Source organism: Plutella xylostella, chromosome 6 (genome assembly GCF_932276165.1).
Source record: "Plutella xylostella chromosome 6, ilPluXylo3.1, whole genome shotgun sequence".
Classification (NCBI taxonomy): Eukaryota; Metazoa; Arthropoda; class Insecta; order Lepidoptera; family Plutellidae; genus Plutella; species Plutella xylostella.
This window is the reverse complement of record NC_063986.1, coordinates 11629540-11652182: the sequence shown is the minus strand read 5'-3', so window position 1 is coordinate 11652182 and position 22643 is coordinate 11629540. Positions and strand designations below refer to the sequence as shown.

At 38.4% G+C, this 22643-nt stretch overlaps 1 protein-coding gene across 4 annotated transcripts; it reads left to right on the top strand.

Moving 5' to 3' along the window:
- The first annotated feature begins 5010 nt into the window (after positions 1 to 5010).
- Positions 5011 to 18915, top strand: LOC105383111 (scavenger receptor class B member 1). 4 transcript variants are annotated; one of them, XM_048621687.1, is made up of 12 exons: positions 5011 to 5216; positions 5251 to 5324; positions 11189 to 11264; positions 12872 to 12966; positions 13592 to 13755; positions 14128 to 14275; positions 14964 to 15164; positions 15407 to 15531; positions 16038 to 16306; positions 16520 to 16638; positions 17054 to 17179; positions 18007 to 18915. In XM_048621687.1, the coding sequence occupies exons 3-12, from the start codon at positions 11210 to 11212 to the stop codon at positions 18241 to 18243; spliced, it is 1539 nt and encodes a 512-aa protein (XP_048477644.1). In that variant the 5' UTR covers positions 5011 to 5216; positions 5251 to 5324; positions 11189 to 11209; the 3' UTR covers positions 18244 to 18915. The 4 variants fall into 4 exon arrangements, with proteins under 4 accessions (XP_048477644.1, XP_048477647.1, XP_048477645.1 ...); XM_048621690.1 differs by lacking the exons at positions 5011 to 5216; positions 5251 to 5324 and adding an exon at positions 10105 to 10383; XM_048621688.1 differs by lacking the exons at positions 5011 to 5216; positions 5251 to 5324 and adding an exon at positions 10105 to 10419.
- Positions 18916 to 22643: the final 3728 nt, after the last annotated feature.

Genomic DNA, 22643 nt, shown 5'->3' with positions numbered 1-22643 from the left:
CCTACTCGGGCGCCACTGCAAGCGAATATCACCCGTCAGGACAGAAACAACATGCACGAAGATAGCTTTACCTTAGTTGAGCGCAAAAAACGTAACAAGCGGAATAACAACATGAATGGCACTGCGCAACAGCCGAGCAAACTACAGGTGGCGCAGTTACCAGCGATTATTTACGTTTCACGGCTAATGAAAACTACGACCGTAGATGACATTAAGGAACACATCCGAGAAATGAAAGAGGACTGCATTCAAGTAGAATTGTTAAAACAAAATTATGAAACAAGCTTTAATTCTTTTAAAGTTATTGTAGACCAGCTTAAACTAAGTACCTTCTTATGCAGTGACTTTTGGCCTACGGGTGTAAAATACAGGCGATTCCGTGATAGTGCGGCCTACGCTAAAAAGCAACTAACTAACTAAGTATGGATAGTACAGCTAAGACCATGAATTTAGTATCATTTAATTGTAAAAATATAAAGAGATCGGCCCAACATATCCGTGTGCTATGTAAATCGTATGATGTCTTAGCTTTACAGGAGACTTGGCTGCTTCCACATGAGCTTAACTTTGTTAACGAAATAGATGATGACTTCAACTGTACGGCTAAGTCATCAGTCGACACATCGGTGGGTATATTGCGCGGGAGACCTTACGGTGGGTTGGCACTATTATGGCGCAAATCAATGTTTACAAATGTAAGTATCGTAGACTGTGACTGTGACCGCATAATAGGTATTAAAGTTACAAATGGTACTCGTTCTTTTTTGGTATTCTCGGTCTATATGCCTACCGATTGTGTCGATAATTTGACTGAATTTACTAGTTGTTTAGCTCGGATTAGTGCGATTATTGACACATACGAATTACCAAGTGTTTATATTTTAGGTGATTTTAACGCTCACCCCTATACTTTGTTTGGAAATGAAATGTCAAATTTTTGTAATGAGGTGCTATGGACTTGTGCGGATATACAATTATTAGGAATAGACTCAGACACATTCACGTTTGTTAGTGAGGCTCACGGCACACGTAGGTGGTTGGACCACTGCCTGACGACGGGAGCGGCCTGGAGTACCGTGCTGTCTGCGAGGGTACTGTACGACGCGGCGTGGTCGGACCATCTACCGCTCGCCATAGAGTGCCACTATATCTGTGAGTCTGTTCCCCAAAAGTTTTTTAGTCATGACACGGTGATACCTAAGCGTATTATATGGGGTGATAGAGATAGCAGTCAATGTGATATGTATTTTAATTATTGTAATGATAAATTAGATAGTGTGAAAGATAGTGTAAGCTGTGTGGATTGTATGAAAGGTTGTTGTATGAATCTGACAGAACATTTTAACTTATTGATTGATAATTTATATACGCAAATTGTGAATATATTTCAGAATGCCGCGATTGTTAGTTCGAGATCGCGTCCTGATGAACCGAGTAGAAAACGTAAAAAAGTTTTAGGGTGGAACTTTCATGTGAAAGACGCCCATCAACTGGCGAGACTGCATTTCCGGTGCTGGTTAGTCGCCGGCAAACCAAAGTCTGGTACAATCTATGAAAATATGAAACATAGTCGACAATCATTCAAAAATAAACTAAAATGGTGTCAAAAGAATGAAGAATCTATTAAAGTTAATATCATTGCTATGCACAGAAAGAACAAAAACTTTGTAAAATTTTGGAACTCAACACGCAAACTAAATTTTAAACAAGGACTTCCTGTCTCAGTAGAAGGATTACAGGATCCCAGGGAGATCGCCGATATGTTTGCCGGCAGATTCAAGGTAACGCCCTTGCAGGTGGAAGGCGCTCACGCCGCCCCGCCGCCGCCGCCGCCCGCCCCCGAGCAGGTGCAGCTGCAGTTCAGCGCGCGGGACGTGGCGCGCGCCGTGCGCGGCATGAAGCGCGGCAAGGCGCCGGGCCTGGACGGGCTGAGCGTGGAACATGTGCTGTGTGCGGGCGACAAGGTTTACGCCAAGTTGTGCAGCCTGTTCAACATGTGCGTTAGGTTTTGTTACCTGCCCAGCGCACTCATGAAAACTGTGGTCGTGCCGGTGGCGAAGAATAAGACAGGTGACCTGGGATCTGCTGGCAACTATCGCCCTATCTCCCTGGGTACTATCATTGGGAAGGTGCTTGAGCGGCTGTTACAACCTGAACTGGTAGGCAAGCTTGACATCGATGATGCTCAGTTTGGTTTCCGTCCCGGTCTGTCAACAGACTCGGCTATACTGAGTCTGAAGCATGCCGTAAACTATTACGTCAAGCGTTCAACCTCAGTGTATGCCTGTTTCCTGGATCTGAGCAAGGCATTTGATCTGGTGAATTATAATATTCTTTGGAACAAATTGCTGCGCTCAGATACTCCTAAAGAAATTGTGGGTCTCTTGAGATTCTGGTACGGAAACCAAACCAATTGTGTAAGGTGGGGCGACTCGACATCTAACGAGTATAGGTTAGACTGCGGGGTGCGTCAAGGTGGGCTCACCTCTCCGGACCTCTTCAACCTGTACGTCAATGAGCTTATCGTGGGTCTGAGGAGCACCAAGGTCGGTTGTCATGTCGGGGGGGTTTGTATGAACAACCTCAGTTATGCGGATGACATGGTGCTCCTCAGCCCCTCGATCAACGGTCTCCAGAAGCTACTTTCAGTCTGTGAGAATTATGCCAATTCTCACGGGCTGAAGTACAACGTATCTAAGACGGAGATGTTGGTGTTTAGGGCTGGCAGAGGTCCGGAGAGGGTCCCTGAGGTAGTTCTGAATGGTACACCAGTTCGGGTTGTGCAGCGGTTCAAGTACCTTGGCCATATTTTGACGGAGGACCTGAGAGACGAGTGTGACATCGAGCGGGAAAGGCGGGCACTCTCAATCAGATGCAACATGCTCGCGCGTAGATTCCACAGATGCAGCAGTGATGTCAAAATTACTCTTTTTAAAGCATACTGCCAAAATATGTACACCTGCCATCTGTGGATCAAGTACACCAGAAGGGCGATGAGCACCATGAGGGTGCAGTATAATGATGCATACCGCACGCTCATGCGGCTGCCACGCTTCTGTAGCGCGTCGAGCATGTTCGCGGAGGCGGGGGTGCCCGACTTTTTCGCCGTCCTCAGGTCACGTATCGCTTCTTTCTGGTCGGGGCTGAGCGGCTCCGGAAATGCAATCTTGAATGCTGTATCGCAAGATATCACCAATCCTTTTTACAAGCATTGGATATCTGTTCATCAGGACGCGAATCGCAAATGACTGTCTTTTGCAAATAACTAGTGTAACCCTTTACATTATACTAGTTATTATTGTAAGACCTAAGACTGTAGATGTAGATTTTAAATTTTAATTTTAATTATTTTTAAGACAATATGGGTACCTATGCATTACCTGAAATAAATGACTATTTTATTTATTTTTTATAGATAAATCCGAATAAGTCTGTCCGTCTTTGTATCGCACATGTAACGTCACTACTTTCCTATCCTATTTTGGAGGAAGGAGCAATGAAAACGACTCGGAAAATTGTAGCTGAAATGTTAATTTTACTTCAACCAAAGATCTTACGTATGACACAGTACGTAGGGTAGGTACTTACCTTCTAATTGTATGCTTCAAACCGATCTAATGACTCCCCAGGCTATGACGCGATTGGGCGTCGGATGACGTCATCAGGTCATCATGATTGTTGACGAACGCGAGTGAACCGGTTGTGGAATTGAACTTGTCAATGAACATCACGCCACATTGTTATTGGTTGTTAAATATTTTATTTATAGAAATTGTAAGTATTTGTTTATGGAAATCTGCATACGCATATTAATATCGCCTATTTATATAGTTTTTAGTTAATAACGTAGGCGCAGGTATTCTTATTTTACCTACTTATAATTTTCTCGCTCTGTAATATCTCTTCTGCCATAATCTCATCCGTTTCTAGTTCCAACAGACAGCGATGAACACTGCTGCTGGTCACCCGAGAGCTCTACTAACATTTCGTTGATTCAATAAAATAAAGAAACTACATCATTATTACAATAATAATGTCATTTTCAGCGGTAAAAAACCTAGATCCTATATCTCCAATCGTCAACTCCAATTGAGCACTTTTTAAACTGGTACCAAATGTAGTTATCCGGGGTTCGAACCAGCATCACTCCGCCCCATCTCATCATAACGTCGCTAACTCAATGACATTACAATTCTAGAACCAGGCAATGATTTACTACCGATTGGCCGAAATACTGGACGTGGTCTCCCATAGGGTACCCTTCTTACATGTCTATGCCAATGGTTTATTAAAATTTGATAGTGAAATATCACGCCATCACTGATAGTGATAACAATATTATCGTGACCGCATTTTGATGATTACATGTCGCGCTTCCGCAAAGCCGCCTGTAAAGCAAAGTGATAAGCCTGATTTTGCAATGCCATGGCTTCAATCGTTGATCATTGTTAAGGCCAAGCTATAAGTATAATATGTGATTTGTTTTGAATCTTTATGCGAACAAAACAAGTTGTTTTTTATGGTGATTTGAAAACCTTCAAAGCGAAATGTTGTTTTTTTTTGCAATGAAGCATGCGAATAGTAGAAGACTCGTTTAAACTGGGTAAGAGGTTAGAGTAACGCTTTGGACTTCCTAGCGTTTTTCGTATTAAATTAAACCCTTTTTGTATTTTATTTGATGATCATTAACAACGGGAATAGATCACTGGCTTGATGGTTGGCATAGCAGCCAACTACCCAAATCTATTACCAGAGTGGTGAAGCGATACGGATATTACAATACTTAATTTAATCGATATGGATCATCTCTGCAAAACTAAATTGATTTATATGATGTAAGTTTGTAGTACAATCACTATCACAATGTCATTTTCATAATAGTTTAGGGCCAATGCAGTTTAATTATTTACAATGATTTAAATCAAATCACCCCACATTCCAATGCTCGACAAAACAGGCTTCGCCTTAACCGAAGGTTAACTGAGGCTAAGTGCCTAATGTTTAAGAAAAATTGTCATTATGTTGGTAATACGCAACGAGAGCGCTATTCTCTCCACAAGTGTAGCCATTCACAGCCTTATCTCCGTCAGACGACATGAGTATTGTGAATAATCCGAGTGCTTGTCGGTCTGTCAGAATATTTTGTTAATTATTTTTCTCGTGAGTTTAATATGTGGGTACGCGCCAGCGCATGAGGACAGTTGTATGAATTTGTGAACTATTCTTTGATTCTTTGATTCTTTGATTCTTTGTATTTGACTGTTTGTCCGGTGCTGTGATTAGTCAGGCATTTACCGAGTGTGGTGACGAGTTTTGTAACTACGGTAAGTGTTTCTATTATTCATATTATCTGCTATTTATCAAAGATATGCGTTTATGTCGGAATTTTTAAGAATTTTGCGTTCTGCACCTGTGGGTGGTTCGTCGGGTAGATGAACTCACTCATAAATACTTACCTTATTCGGTAGGCTTCTTTATAATAATTTTACAAATGTTTACTGAAATAATTTTCTTCATTAATCAAATTAGTTTGACATGTAAATTTTATATTTTTGAAACTCACATTCTTTCAAAATTATTTTTAGTAGGTAAAGGGTCATTCTATTTTTTGCAAATTTTACACTTTGGTAACAAAAGCAAACTTGTACACGTACTTGTCACAAAAAATAAAATGCATTATTTTGGTTTCGGACGGTAGGTACTTACCAAGATTTTTTACCTACATAATATAGACTGTTTTATTGTTTCAACAATAGTAAGTTTGTATCACCTAAGTGCGTAGACATTATGTCAATACCATCTATAGGTGTAGGTATAATATTTAACTAAGTATGTGACTATTTACCTATGGCCAATTAATTCACCGCATGGGAATTTTACATGTCCACTATACGATACTTAGATGATCAATCAGTTAGATAGGCAGGTGCAAATGTGTATTCATAGTTAAATATGAACTTATCCAATTTTATTTTAGATTTTCACCATGTAGGTAAGTTCTTAATCTTAAATCCAAGGGGAAAATAATCTGCTTATTTCAAGATACATTCCATTAGAGAAACAGACAGTTAGATTTAACCACTAAACATATAAAATCTGACTATTGGAAAAGGTAGGTATTGAATCTCTTAGTAATCATTAATTAATTATGTTCATTAAAACGACAATAGCTGAGAATAATTTCACAAACCTAGACCTAGTTTGTGTAAACAATATTTTCCTGCCAAAGGCCATATACGTACAGAAAGAAAGCTGGAAACTTATTATTTACTTTAGATATTTTTCGACAAAATTTTCAGCGTTCTTTTTGTATATGGTCTATCTCCGTTTCGAACGAAGCGATTTCAATAGATGTGCATCATATTCTTCAGCCAGTAACCTGATTACTGCCGGCCTCGACATTCCTCATCCAACCTAAACTAAAACATAATATTTATATACTTAATAAAGTCCACTTGTTGTCGTGTCGATGTAGGCATTATTAAATACATTATTTATCTATAGGTAGGTAGGTATCTAATGCCATTAAATTATTCGACGAATTGAGCAAGTCATGGGACCATCTGCCGGTATCGAGATAACATTTTTCATATGAAATTACATGCCTGATGTGTATTTTATATCCTAACTTTATACAGGCGGTAGTTTTTTTACAGCAGACCGTAAAGGTGAGCTCACTGTTCATTCTAAACAATTCACTGAGCATAAAATAGCTATGAAGCTCGACTGTATGCTCCGAAGTATCATCAAGCAGCTTTCCATTGTAGTTGAGCCTCGCGCTTTTCCTTGCATAAGTTGTGAACCGTATCGACTACAATCTAACCCCCAAATTCATAGAGCTTTTTGACACTTTACAATAGGTTTAAAATTGACGTTGTGATATACAAATTTCATCTTTTTGTGTGACGTAAAGAGTCGAAACTCGTGTGTTTTAAAGTCAATTTTAACCTTGTTGTAAATTTACAATACGGTCTATGAATAAGGGGGTAAGAATATAGGCCAATTACGTGTAATTCACCGTTACTTGTGACAGATGAATAGCAAACAATCACACGTACGTCCCTCTGCGTCATGGGCGCGTCAATTTATTGAATTGTAAGTGGTGTCTATGTTTGCAACTGAGACGTGATTTTCCACTATTTTGGAACCTGCCTGCGTGTAGTTGAAATTAATTCACGTTGTACTTACTTACGTATGTTTATTTATAAACGTAGATTTTACGTTCATTGCTGAATCTATAATTAAAAACAGCAAGAGGGATAACTTAATATAAAGTTCGTTCCAAACAACTTGTATATAGGTAATTTGAAATTATACATACCTATACAAAAAACACTGCTTAGAAGCTTTATTTAAGAGAAGTAATCCGGAATTAATTACGTTTCTAAAATTATAAAATTATTACCTACGCGCAAAAACATGTACAAAAGTAATTAAAATAAGTAATATTAGACATTGCACAATGTAGAATTAATTTGTTGAATTATCAAAATTCTATTGTATTTTAATTCGTTTATCTTGTAGCAGATATAAATACCTAATTGTAATTGTCTAAAATAATATCATATTTGATTTCATTTTGGTTCAGAATATTCGCACAATGCTGAATAAATGCTAACTTTGGCTCCACATCACAAACAGAAATATACATAGGTTTAGGTACATACATACATGAACTTAAAGTTCTACATGTAGAACCTACATAGGGAATAGAAAAAATAGCGGATGTACCTACTGCACTTGCACCGGATGTGGTTCGTTCGTTTCGGGTTCGTTCAAGACATTATAATAATTAAAGCAAAAGCTTATATTTTCAACAATTAGTAAATGCATATATATACGTTAGCACAAGTAGGTACCTACTTATTAAACTTGCGTTGAAAAATATTTTATTTTACCAATTTATGTGCGCGTATTTTCAGTCATAGGTACTTAATTCTAAATGATAATATTATTTTGTTGATTATCTTCAAGGAAAATACCTGAAACAAACACTAAGTAGGTATATTATGTAAGTATTTCCGCTAACTAATCGTATTTCGGCTTACTATCGTATAGTACACGCAGTTTTATGAAAAATTGAGATTAAGATATTAATTAGAAAGCAAGTATTGATCAGAATTAATTAATTATGTCACAGGATCGGTTTAGACTAAGTATATAGGTCTGTATGTGTTTAGTACACTGAGTAATTTAATTCCGTGGATTAGATTTGAAAACCAACAAAATACACGCTTTTTGTTTATCATATCTGTATGTAGGTAAGTAATTTTCCTTTACTTAACACGAGGATAGAAAGGAGTAGACAGAAAGTCGCGCCAATTTTATAGATTCAAGGCTGTGTGGGAGAAGTTTACACGGGTCTCGATATTATACGGCCCACAACTGGCCAAGATATCCAACGAAACGTAATTTAAGTTGTTGAACGCATTTTTCATTAAAGTTTAAACATGTAATTTTTATAAAATTATAATTCAGATTTGTTAAATATGTAAGTACGTCTAAGCTAAGTAGGAACAGACCTAATTAACTTATAAAAATATACTTAAATAAAAATTTTAAATTAACGAACTATATACAGGAGTAGGTTAGGTACAAATAAAAAATATTTACAGACAAAATTAAAACTCGTTTTTTTTTGTTGAAACTAATTTCAGTAACCATATTATTTTTAAAAATAAAATGTGCCTTTGCAAATGCAATGTGAAGAGTTATTTAAGTTGTTGAACCCATTTTTTATCCATGATATGAAAATTTGTTAAATTAGTAAGTGCTTACCTTATAATATTTTTTAAGGCAAGTATTTTTATGTGCCGTATTCATTATGAATATAAAACAAAATAATTGTATCCTTTAATAAAATTAATCATACAGTTTTCGAGTTCAAAATTTTGCTGATAAATGAAGGTTAACGTGATAAAGCGGCAGATCCTGAGGAAGTTGGATAAAGCGAGTTATTTTCGAGTTAACTGTGTGTAGGTAGGTGTAGGTACTTGTACGGTCAGCAGGACAAGTCGGGGTCAATGACACCGGCTCAGATTACATAATATAGGTACCTACTTATTATCGTGATGAGTCTACCTACTCGTTCAGTTCTGTAACTTCGACATTGATTAAGTAGGACTTAGCACACCATCATGATTTAGCACACCTATTGAAGGCCTTTGGCAAATATATAGGTAAATTTTACAAAGTATTGATTACGTGCGTATAATTGCTAACAACATTTCGATATAGTAATTTTTTTTTTCAGTATCTACACTGAGTTGGGCGATAAATTTACCGAGCACATTGCAAACGAATGACTCCCCTGTTTTTGTTCGAAAGTTAAGTTCTGCTAAGTACTTGTAAGTTCTGCACATTCCATTATAATAATAATTACTCGTTCAAGTTTCTCGAATGTACAATGCAGCTTCGAGAAAAGAAAATAAAAGAAAAAATATTTTCGTGCGTCATACAGCCTTGCCGGACCACTAGCTAAACCCGAATTCGCGGTAACTGCAGGTTTGAATACTTAACTGACAGCGCAGGCTTCGAGTTTAAGAATTTTACAACCTTATAATTTCAAAATCTTCCCATAACAAAACAATGAACGCGCATACCGAGCTTTAGTTGAATTTAATCAACAGGGTAAACTTTTTTTAAATTACCTACATACTTATTAAATTTATATGTTTTTAAGTAATTAAATTTTGTTTTATTTACGTAGCCTAGGCTTTTGTTGTTGTTATCATATTGAATATTTTTTACAGTTAGGTACTTAAGTACTTACCTAAAATAAAGGCTCTTCATTAAGAACACTCACGTCCTGTACAGGATAGAATTTCTCAGTGTAAGTGATTCCCTTCGGCATATCAATATACCCGGCATAGTAAGACAGAATTGACAGACCGTATAGTTGTGTGGAGTAGTGTGGACCCTTATGCAACACCCTGTATAATTCTCATGTATTTCTTGAGCGTCAAGAATCTTGATAAACTGCATCCTAACAACGCTGTTCAGCCTCACGCGAGCAAAATATTTTGAAACCTAATCAGTTATGGAGAAGCCACCTTCACTTCAAGTGGGAGCAGTTTCCATAGAGTATAGAGTGGCATGCAGTTACGTCGCAGGCCCTACGCACGCCGCACGCCTCGCTAACCAGTTCTATAGTGTGTCACATGTGGTCTTTCCAATACTTTGAACAATATCCAACTGTTTTAAACCACCGATAAAACATACGAAAACTTATGTGAAACTGATAAAAATATCAATTACTGGGAAAAGTTGCCATGGAATAAACTATTGTACCTACTTAGTATTATGTATACAATGTTGTTATCAGAAATGGTACAGTTAAACGAGAAACCATTCAAGAATTTACGTTTACAAGTGGCAGAAGAGGTGTGTTTTGTTTGCTCAGCGATAATGTGAACGGAGGTAGGTGCGCCGAGTGTGTACGTTGTGTGTAGACGATTTTGATATCTAATGGTATGGTACTAATAGGTACTAACAATACATTTCACAAAATGTACATGAATAATATATTATAAGTTGTAATATTTTGTCTCAAAAACCTAAAAAAAACATTCAAAAATTCAATGAGGGCAACGACCAGTCACAGAGATGGTCCATTTGGAGTGATGAAGACAAGAAACCAAGAATTTCGAGTGTTACATCCAGATCGATTGATAAGCCAAGCTCCACATGAGCGAGGCTCCACTCACGGTCAATTATATTGATGCAATCGGCAGGATACGTCATGCCAATTGAACGATGGTCATTGTGAATTTAGAAGTTCCGCATACTTATCTACTAAATGAAATTTTAATTCATTGCAGCCTTAATAATAATGAAACAGTTCTGATAGTTATTCTAATGGACCGCTAAATGGGAAATACACTTCTAAAACTAATTTTATACGGATGGTAAAAGATGTGAAAATAGATGGATTGCGATATCATCAGCCTTAACTACGTTGGAGTAACATAAGTGGACACTCATAATATGTAAAATATACCGTGTAGTGGCTTTACCTTGGCAGGACATCTGTACAAACATGGCATAGTTAGATTCTACTAGATTTTAAGTTTTCGAATAGTAAAGCTAGCTATTCATTACTTTATCGGCTTCCTATTATTACCCAATAGGTATATTAAAGTTAAAAGTACCAAAAAAATAAATTAAAGGGGAAATTATTTGTTTTCAGGTAATTCTGTAAGCTGCAAGAATGGGCTTCATAAGCGGCGGAGAGACCAGCAGTCCGCCCTCGCCGTATAACACACGTAAGTTTCATTCTCAAATGAAAAACAAGGTCATATTATGTTATACATAATGTTACCTAAGTGGGTCCTATGTGTCTGTCTGTGGGTAACTGTTATTGTTACCGCTAAAAGTTGCATTTACCTATTAATGAACAGAAGAAAATGGACACAGATATCATAGTAGGAACACAAGGTAACTATTTAGCCTTATTGATTTAACCTACATTTAGATCAATTAAATGTCATCTCTATGTCCTATACGTGATGCACCGGTTTACTGATCCAGTTAGTTTTTAAATGAAAAGACGCACGAGGGAAACCATGCAGAGCACTGAGTGATTGATGTACAATTGAATGACCCAGTGCATTCCACGATTGCCTAGTATTTATTCAATGTTAATGTATCTAGTAAATGATGATTATGTATGATTTGTGAAATATGAAGTACGGTGGCCTGCGCCTAAAAGTATACAGGCGGAGTTTTTAAAATAGCGATCCTTGATGATGAAGGGACCAGCTACATCTGTTATAAATCCGGGGACGTGTTGTGTGTGATGTGTGTAGCAGTGGTGTTTATGTGGATGTGCTCGAGCAGCATGTGAGCTTGAGATCGCTATTTTAAAAACTCCGCCTGTATACTTTTAGGCGCAGGCCACCGTACATACATATTTCAAAAATACCTCATCATCATCATCACGACCCATCATTACGTCCCCACTGCTGGGGCACGGGTCTCCTTCCAATGAAGGAAGGGTTTAGGCCTAGTCCACCACGCTGGCCAAGTGCGGGTTGGCGGACCCCAACACAAGCAAGCTTGTGCTGAGAGAGTTGTCGGGTAAGTGGGCAATCCGACTGTCAGATGTTTTCAAGCCGCCCGAAGGCCTCTGACTAGGCTTAACGACTGCTGCCGAAGCAGCAACCGGGACCCACGGCTTAACGTGTCGTCCGAAGAACGGAAGCGTCCAGAAAAGCAAATTGGTCACCCATCCAATGGCTGACCGTGTCAGTTGTTGCTTAACCTCAGCGATCAGTTACGATCACTGAGGCCCGCTCGACTACGGACGCTTCAAAAATACCTATTTTCTATTTATTATCTACACATATTACGTACATAATTTACTTAAATCCATGTTGTATTTGACGAGCGTAAGATGACAAGATTATCCTTGGGTTTTCACGTGTTTGTTAGTCAATCAGACTGAAGACTGAACCTTCCCCTATCACCTCTATTAGCGATTCATATCTTGCGAATTGCAATAAGTAGGTGAATACTTGAAGACACATGTTTGTCTGTCATATTCGTAATAAATAATAATAATAATAATATATTTACTTCATTAAAATTCTTCAAAATTATTAGTTGATCCGGGGGCTGATTGGTGTAGTGGACTTTTTGGTGTAGTATTTTCACATTTTCAGGTATTTCCAATGTAAGAAAGAAACATTTATTTTACAATATACATGTAGGTACTAATTGTAATAATATCTTCCGTGGTCTAGCAGCTCCTCATCATCGCGATGCATCGTGGGTCTACCGACGGCAGCAAAAATTTAAATACCTCATAATTTTTATTTGTGTTACCAGTTATTTCAATTAACCTTTTCACACCCGTCTCCGCTACTTGCAGGGAGGCTCTGCATCTTCAGCGTGGTGGGGCTGGCGCTGGCCGTCACCTCCATCACCATGGCTCTGATGGACCCCATCGCTATCTTGTCCAGATATGTGAGTATTCCGTATCTATATTTCGGGTCTACGTTATAGATAAGTTACTCGTATAATGTTTTGAGGCCCAATACGTAAGTAAATAAATTAAAATTAAATAATAAAGTATCCACCACCGAAACAAAATCACGCATCAATAAAATAAAATATGAAAGAAATACGATAAGTAGTATGAGAAAAAGAAGCGCCTTCTTTCTTTAATACGAGTACATACAAATGTGTCAGCACGTGGTCAAAGGAAACTTAGGTAAAGTTCGGGCAAGTATCCTGATCGTGAATCCTGTATTTATCCTCTACACTGGGAAAAATTGCGTGAGCTTACACACAGTATGTAAAAAACAGAAGCACATTCCTCACAATCCCAACCCTTTGAGCTAGTTGAGGGACTTAGCTCAAAGTCACACCATTCACAAAGTCCTCAAAACCACATCTTATCTCCATAACACGAGGCTATCCAACGGCTCGAAGGTACCCCAATAATAACATCCTCAAGTTTAACAGACAAAGCAAAACTTAGTTTTATCCCCAGAACACGATTCTATCAAATGACTCGAAAGTACACCGACCCAAAAATCCTCAACCCCAATTAAATGCCAAACCCAAGCAAACCCACTCTCATCCCCAGAACACTCGGCTGGCCAACGGCTCGAAGATACACCGTGTGCTGCAGCAGCGGCTGGACAGCGTGCACGTGCAGACCTTCCTCTTCAACGTCACCAACGCGGACAGGTTCCTCAGCGGGGAGGACCACAAGCTGAAGGTGGAGGAAGTTGGGCCGTTCACTTATAAGTGAGTATTTTGGTGCTGTTATGAACTGATGGATGGATAAGAGAATTGATGGGAGTGTCCAGCGTAGAACAGCTGATGCGCTTGGCGAAGAATAGAGAGGAGTATGCAGAGCTGATCGCCAACCTCCAGTAGTGGAGAGGCACAAGAAGAAGAAGAATGATCTGATGAGGTTCGTATGGGGTGCAAAGAGCGCGGACAGTCTGACGCACCCTGGACATGAGGCGTGACGCTAATCTGACTGGCCAATCCTTTTACTACCAGTGTGACGAACCGCTACCCTAGGTATGATTATGGTGATAGTTGAAAGCAATGTTTACGGTATTCGTAAAACTACTCGTATGGCTACAACAAAACCCCTTCACAATGTTCCAGGGAGACGCGCACAAACCTGGACCTGGAGCTGGACGAAGCGGCGGGCGTGATGCGCTACTCGCCGCACACGGACGTGTCCTTCCTGCCCGAGGAGTCCGTCGCTGACCCGAGGGAAGTCAATATCACCATGCCTAACATTGCCTTGCTTGTGAGTGCTTCTGGATTTGTTATTAGATGTATCGTGAACAGACAATAATTGTCTGTTGCTTGACTTAATTTCGCCATATTGGGTGAGCATAACCAGGGCTTATTGCTTGTCTTTTGATACATCCGTCATGAATTTAATATGGAGATGACGTATAATTGATCAACCTTTCCCTGGTTACGATATAACCGACTATGGAGAAATTGGAGCTCATGCTGTCTTGCACAAAGGACGTTATTAAGGTCAACCTTAAATCTAACCTTACTTTGACATAGACATATACGGACTGAAAGTGGCAGATATAGATTTATGGTTGACATCAGTGGCCTCCCAAAGCTCCACGATTCGACAGTACACCGCTTGTACTCAGGCACTGATTGGATGAGTGCTAATTGCTGTTAATATAAGTAACGTAGAAGCTAATTAATCTGATTTACCTACAAACATTACCTACATGGGCCGGTACACGTATTTACACGACTTTTTACACACAAAGCAATCAAATTTAAATAACGTAGCAGCAACTAATTGTACGAATAATCATAAACATTATGCAAAATTATGCAAAGCAAGTAACAGCGTTACAATGTCACATGAGAAAATACATTACCAACTACAATAAAATTTCTTTGAATATTCACTAAGCTCATTATTAACATTTTTAAAATCTATAACCGCGCCATTCTTTTAGACGATGGCGTCAATGCTGTCTTCATACGGCGGGTTCACGAAGATTCCCTTCAACATGCTGGTGCGACGGATCAAGACGCAGCCGATAGTGTCCATTGACGCTCACAACTACCTGTGGGGGTACGACGAGCCGCTCATCACGTTCGGAAACTCCGTGCTGCCCGGGTTTATTAACTTCAAGAGGATGGGCATCATGGATCGGGTGCGTTTTGTCATTATTGTGAGGTGTGACAGTAGGATTGAAACGCTACAGTGGATGGAAATGATAGTTACAAGTTGCAGGTAAAGAAACAATATTGAAATGGCGAAAGAACATATATAAACACACTGGCATATATTTTTAGTGTAGTACCTACTTAGGTCTAAATATAAGATTATGGCCAGAAATATGTTGCGGAAATTATTATGTACTTACCTACTATAATAATTGTTCCCTTGTTGCAGCTGTACGACCCATCACTGAAGTATCGTCTGGAGGTGGGCGCCACTGACGCCGACAAGTTCCAGATACGGTCGCTGAACGGCGCCAAAGGAATGAAGGCCCTGAACTACGATGATCCTGAAAGACGGTAAAATACTACTTACCTAACTCACATTACCACACATAACTAATCCCGGATGGAAAGGCTGTGATCACAGTACGAACTAAACTGTTCGTGTGACGTCATTTGCGTAGATTGCGAGCAGAACAGCAAACTACTACTAGCAAGCAGCAAGCTACTGGGGTCGCAGCCACGCAGCCTTACATTATGCTTCGGTAATCAACCATCGTCACATTCACGCTCAGTCGGTATTCAAAAGTCTACTTTCACTCGTCTGTCGACTGACGGCTAAAAATGCCACCCACGTAATGTTGCTGTAGGTTGGTTCTCTGTTGAATTATCTTTACATAGGCCCTGACGAGTGCCTATACGAGTTATATGCATTAGGAAAAAGTCAACAAAATTAAATGAATATCTAATATTACCTAAGGCAAGTTTTTATTTGTAAATAGAAGACGTAAATAGAGAACTTTATCTTCAATAGAATTCATAACCTGTACTACATCACAACTCACAACTATCACCTTTTACAGAACCAAGTGCAACACATTCGAAGACGCGTACGAAGGCATAGCGTACCCGCCCGGCATGACGCCTGACTCCAAGGTCAGGATCTGGAGGAACGTGCTCTGTCGCTTCCTCGAGCTGGACTTTGTTGAAGAACGGCATAAGGAGTACGGGGCCCAGGCCCTGGTGTATACCATCAGTAACAGGACCTACAACTATGGGCCGGATAAGGAGTGCCTTTGCAACAAGGGCGTATGTGTCAACGGGATTTCCGATTTGTCTCCGTGTTTTTTGGGTGAGTGCTGGCTTTGTTGGTTTTTATTTGGATGTGCTAATAGTTAATTAAGATACACGTGCGAGATGTTAATTAGTGCTAATAAATTGAAAAATTGAATGTTGAAAAACTAGACGAAAAGGTGAAATGATATTTTTATAGAGTGTTGATTTTTGCATTCTTCTATTTAGCGACCAACTAACAAAGTTGCTAAATAATGTGTGTTTGTTTTAGGGTTACCTCTGGCCATTTCGAATGCGCACTTCTTGGACGGAGAGCCGAAGCTGTTCCGGAGAATAGAAGGACTGAATCCTGATCCAAAGAAACATGGCAGCCATTTCCTGATTGAACCGGTAAGATAATATTATTATTGTAATTAGGAGTATGTTATTAAATATTATCGGATGTGACACGTGCTCAACTTTTAACATTTTATCACATTACGACTCATATTACACAAAAATATTTTTTTAGCAATGCGTGCAGTATAATAAGCTCCTCTCTGCCATGCCATGCCAAGGAATCATCAGTTAAGGGAATAGTGTTTCTTGCACCGTACTGATAGTTTCTTATTATTATGTTTATTGCCTGTACATTCTCGTAAACGGTAGAGATTTCTGAAAGCAATAAGGCGTCTTTCTTGTACTCCTTGAATGAGTTACCCGGAGTCCATAGCATATAGATAGATATTTAGATATTTTTGGAGGTGAAGAATTGTGTTTTGATCTCATAACACTCAATCTAACCTCTAACATTCCCCCCCTCCAGACGGTGGGCATGGCTCTCGGCACCAGCTTCACGATCCAGGTGAACGTGGTGGTGGACGACGTGGCCTTCAGCCCCGAGGCCGGCGCCTTCTCCAACATGGTCGTGCCCATCGCCTACTACAAGATTGTAAGTGGTTGACTTCTCTTTTTCCATATTGATAAGAAAACTTCGAGGTCAAAAACCTTCCTTGCATTACAATACCACAAACAGATACTGCTACTGCTATATACAGGAAAGGTTGTGTTTCCACCAGAGATTTGTGGTGTGAGGAAGGCCTAAGTCTAATATTGACCAGATCAATTACTATCTGTAGTGAAACACACGCTAGTTGGTTAAACACTGGTTTATTTCACAAAGTACCCTCCATAAGTACATAATAACACCACATCTTCCCCCTTATAAATAAAGCTATTTAAGCAATCTTAATTTTAATTAACACTTAATAACTTAGCTGTAAGTACAAATAATTATAGGTAAATATGCGTAAGTTCCTGAATGTTTTATTATTGACAGGTTATTTAACATGCTAGTCTAGTTCTAATGTAACTTATAACTACAACTAAACCCTAATAATTAATAATACAAAGACAAAGCCAACATAAATCAAACACACTAAATTAGAGGTATGTAAAGTACCTACTTACAATAACACCAGTCCGAAAGGGCGTGGGTTCGCATCCCACCGCTGTCACCATGTAGTGAAACACACGCTAGTTGGTTAAACACTGGTTTATTTCACAAAGTACCCTCCATAAGTACATAATAACACCACACTATCCACCAAAACCAAGCTGAAATTCATTTCATTTTCCCATACCTTGCACCGCCACTCAAGCTTGATTACTCCTACAGAAATGTTATAAATGTGTAAAGCAGATTTCACTACCTATATTTTTCTACTTCTTTGATCTATATTGCATCGGCCCAATAATAATCCATATTATCACTTCCAGGTCCAACCTCCCCTTCACGACGCTCAGCTCGACAACCTGCGCAAGATCTGCATCACCGGACCCAGGATATTCCTCGGGGTGGAGATAGCATTATTCCTCATAGGGATCACGATCATCGGGTACTCTATGAGGCGGATCCTATGGAACGCAGCGATATGCGGAGACCAGAGGGCCATGGAGTTCCCTCTGAGCCCCGCGGAGAAGCTGCAGGCGTCTGGCGTGCCTCTCATGAAGTAGTCTGGAATATTCTAGATTCCCGTATTGGTGGCAGCGCAGGCAACGGTAGTTGGAGCTATGTTGCAATGTTGGGATAACTCCAGAGAGGGTGTAAACGCTTATTAGACTTAAGATGTATTTTGTACTACTGTTAACTATTATAAATCTATAATTTGTAGCATTTGAGGTTCTTTCCCTATTCTGGAGGTTGGGAAATGGTATCGTGGCTGCTAAACTTTCTATTTCCCATTGAAACGGCCTGTATCGGTCATGTAATGTAAATAACTAAAATGGGATGCTTTGCTTTATACGGGAATAACTGCTCACTCTTTGAAAATCTTAGGTGTAGTTAAATACAATCTGTGATATGAGCATGATTTTCAGAGTTAGTAATAACATTTACGTTAATAACGTAACGTTCCGCTGTGGTGCAACGGTTACTAATTATATTAAGTATAATAAGATTATTCTCGAATCTTAGACATTTATAATATTGCTCATGAATCTAGATATAGATAGATTAAGTGTTAATGTATAAAATGAGTGTCTCGCATGCTAAATTATAAGAAAGTTTTTAATTCAACAAACTTCATCAATACATTATTAATTTAAAGATAATTTATTTTTGTATATAAAAATATCAAAATATTTTTTTAACTTTGTAACAAAAGGTAATAAAATGCTATTATTATAGAGTCGATTATTCACTGTGAACTGTCCCACTTCCACTATAATAAAATGAAATTAAAACCTTCGTCGTCTGCCCCTCTTGAGGTATATCATGTCGTCATAGTCATCAATATCTTGAGTCTGAGCCGTCACTAGAGTCATCGTCATCGCTGTCACTGTACCGATGCTTGTGCTTGTGGTGCCGGCGCCTCTTCCTGTCCCTCTTCATCATCGCCATGACCTTCCTCGGGTGCGGGTGGTGGTGTTCCACCGGCTGGTAGACCATGCTGCCCGGGTACACTGTCATGGGAGGTGGCACCATTTGTGGTGGCATTTGAGGATACGGCATCATCATACCGCCGCCATTGCTTGGACACGGGTAGCACATGAATGAGTTACAACAGGTCCCTCCATTGTTCGTAACGTTGCCACTCTTCTGTTCCTGAACCATGTTCATTTGAGGGTAACCCTGGGGCAGGATGCTTCTTTTTATCCTCTTCCGGTTTTGATTAATTTTCGAGTTGTACCCGGGCTTGTTCAGACGTATTCCCTTCATCCGGATGGGATGGCCGACTGCGACGTGAGGTTTCTTTATAATCAGTTTACTTTGAACCCTTTTCTTCGGATTCTTGATAGTAAGTGCTGATTCTGTTAGTACCAAAAAACAACATAGAACAAGGTAAAGAACCGGGAGGGTCTTCATGGCTTCAAACCTTCTTAGCAATGCCAAAATCAGCTGGGTGCGGTGTATTTAAATTGTAGTTTAGTTACGTGAACGATAGTCGTTCAATGTAAACTATAAACATTGTATTGTACTACAACACGCAATAATTTGGTCACATAAACGGTATTCAGGTTTATGCAAGTCTACTTACCAACAAGTTATGTGTATATATATATGCAATGATCTGGGTTTCTCTGTTTTACAAATTTAATAAAGATGCTCGTCAAAGAGCCCATACATTTTTGAACTGCCCAGTTCAATAAATTAATTAAATAGTTTATAAATATTTCTTTTTCAAAATTAGTTAAATCTTTAGGGTACTAACTACTACGCTACGAGTAGGTTAAGAGTAGGTAATTACAGTAAATTTAAGATCTCATAAGTACCTACTCACTCTCCATTGTTAGAAATAAACGAAAGTTTATTTATAAACGTAATTTATGTCACTAAGTTTTAATAAAAATAGGTATCTATTTAATTATGTTTCTTTGGGTTTTTCATCAAGAGATCAAGACCTGCACTATCATCAAGTAGGTGTTCAATTTTGACTTCACCGCGACGGTCCACGTATGTTAAATAAGGCTTAACTCGCATTTTATCCTCTCTACCACTTCTTCTTCTATATTTTTTCATAAAACCTTTTCGATAGTTTTTACCACGATTACGCCTCTTTCGTTTTCTACTTTTCTTACTTTTTCTGAATTTGCCTTTTTTCTTTTTTTTTTCCCTACTTTTTTCCTCACAATTATCGGAATCTGTTTTCAGTGCATTTACATATGTGATGGATGGAAGTCTGATAGGATACACCACCAGGGCTGGAGGGGGAGCAACCGGCATCATTGGCATGAGAGCTGGTCCGTACATAGGCACTGGCTTCACGGCATTTGGAGGACATTTAGACATTGTTGTGCATAATTCTGGTAAAGCAGGTGTGACCGGCAGAACAGCTGGCAAAAACACTTTAATCTGAGGTTTTTCTGTAGTTGTGGTAGTGGATGTGGTCGATGTCTGATCTTTTTTCTCATCTCCTGTATTTCCCATTAGCATGATGACTGGAGGAGGCACCGCGACTATTGGAGGAGGCATGGCTACAATTGGAGCAGGCATGTAGGGTCCTGCATACTGTGTCTTCACGGGTAAAATGACACCGACCAGAAATACGATTTCCATTTTGTAAAATATTCAATACTTATGTAAGTTTTAATTGAAGTAGCCAAGCAAATAGCAGTACGTAGGTTTTTCCAACTTTAATCTTGTGTATCCTGAATTACCTTTGTTTTTGATACTACCTATTGAAAATGCTACGTTAACACAGTAAAACAAGTTATTTCCTAACAGCTATATCGCTTTATTGCATTAGAAGTCATAAAAATATGTTCAGTGTTTTAACGTGATTTTATAGGTCCTCTATGTGTAGGTATATTTCTGGTTAAACTAAAGTAAAACTTATAACTTAATAAGTAAAGAGTCATTACAGTAAATTTTAGATACATCCATAGTTATAAATACTTAAACAAAAGTTTATTTATAAACGAAATTTATGGCGTGAAATTTTATAATTAAGTATTATTTAAGTAAGTACCTAGTTAAAAGCTGATTCAAATAAACATAGGTATCTAGTTTCATGTACAACATAATTAAGTGGATGTGGTCGATGTCTGATCTGTTTTCTCATCTCCTGTATTTCCCATTAGCATGATGACTGGAGTAGGCACCGCGACAACTGAAGGAGGCATGGCTACAATTGGAGCAGGCATGTAGGGTAGGCTGTCCCGTCGTAGTATGGGGAAATTTCGTTTTCTAGCTACAGTATCATAATAGGCACCAAAACTTGCGTAATATTACACTGATTACGAAATAGCTAAAAAAAAGAATTTCATTGGGGGCTCTACCTCACTTTGAATTTTTGTAACTTTCATACAAAATAAAAAAAAATACCAACACAAAAGACGCTTTTTTTTTTCAAAATAATCGATAAAACTCTTCATGTTTTAAGTAATAGCTATAAATTTGTTAGTTAAAGGGATATCTTTTCAATTTTAAATATTCTTCGAAGTTAAACTTCAGTAATTGAATAACTCGCTCTTTATTGGATTGAAATTTAAGTTTTGATCCAAATATCGATGATCTTGACATTTGTTATTATATTCACATACACTAATAGCACATTATTGTGTAAACAGTTCAAAAGTAAAACAATTGTATGGTGGATATTTGAAAAAAAGGAAAAATTTTGAAAGTTTGAACATCGGTAGAGTCCTGAAGGTATATTTTTTTGAAATAAAAAAAACTATTGTTATGATAATTATATGACCCAATACGCAACTTTTAAGAGGTCTTGTGCAAGGGAAATAAAAAAAAGGTCTGACGGGACAGCCTAATGTAGGGTCCTGCATACTGTGTCTTCACGGGTAAAATGACACCGACCAGAAATACTATTTCCATTTTGTAAAATATTCAATATACATATTATTATGTAAGTTTTAATTGAAGTAGCCAAGCAAATAGCAGTACGTAGGTTTTTCCAACTTTAATTCAATCTTGTTTATCCTGAATTACCTTTATTCTTTATTATACCTATTGATTTTCAGCAAATTTATAAAAGTGTCAATATCTCGAAAATTATCGAGTTTTTACTAAGGTCATATTATGATATTCTGGTCACTCATGAGCTGGTCTATCAACCCTCCAAGGCATATCGTTGACTTTTGGGACACCCTGTATATAATAAACTACGCACATGAACAGAGAGTATTTCAGCTACATAGCAATTCTTTGATTGCGTGTTACATTACTTGTATACGTTATAATCACTGACTGTATCTGTGTACCACTTACGAATGCAAAATTACGTAAGTGATACGAGTATTGTAGTCCTTTAAGGGTAGCACATGGAAATTCTACAAGACTAAATAATTTCACTACATAACTAATAAGAGCGTAAGTTTGTGACTATTCAGACGTTATATTCTTATAAATAAGAAAAAATGCAGAACTAGGTACTTAGTTACAGAAAAACAAAATAAAA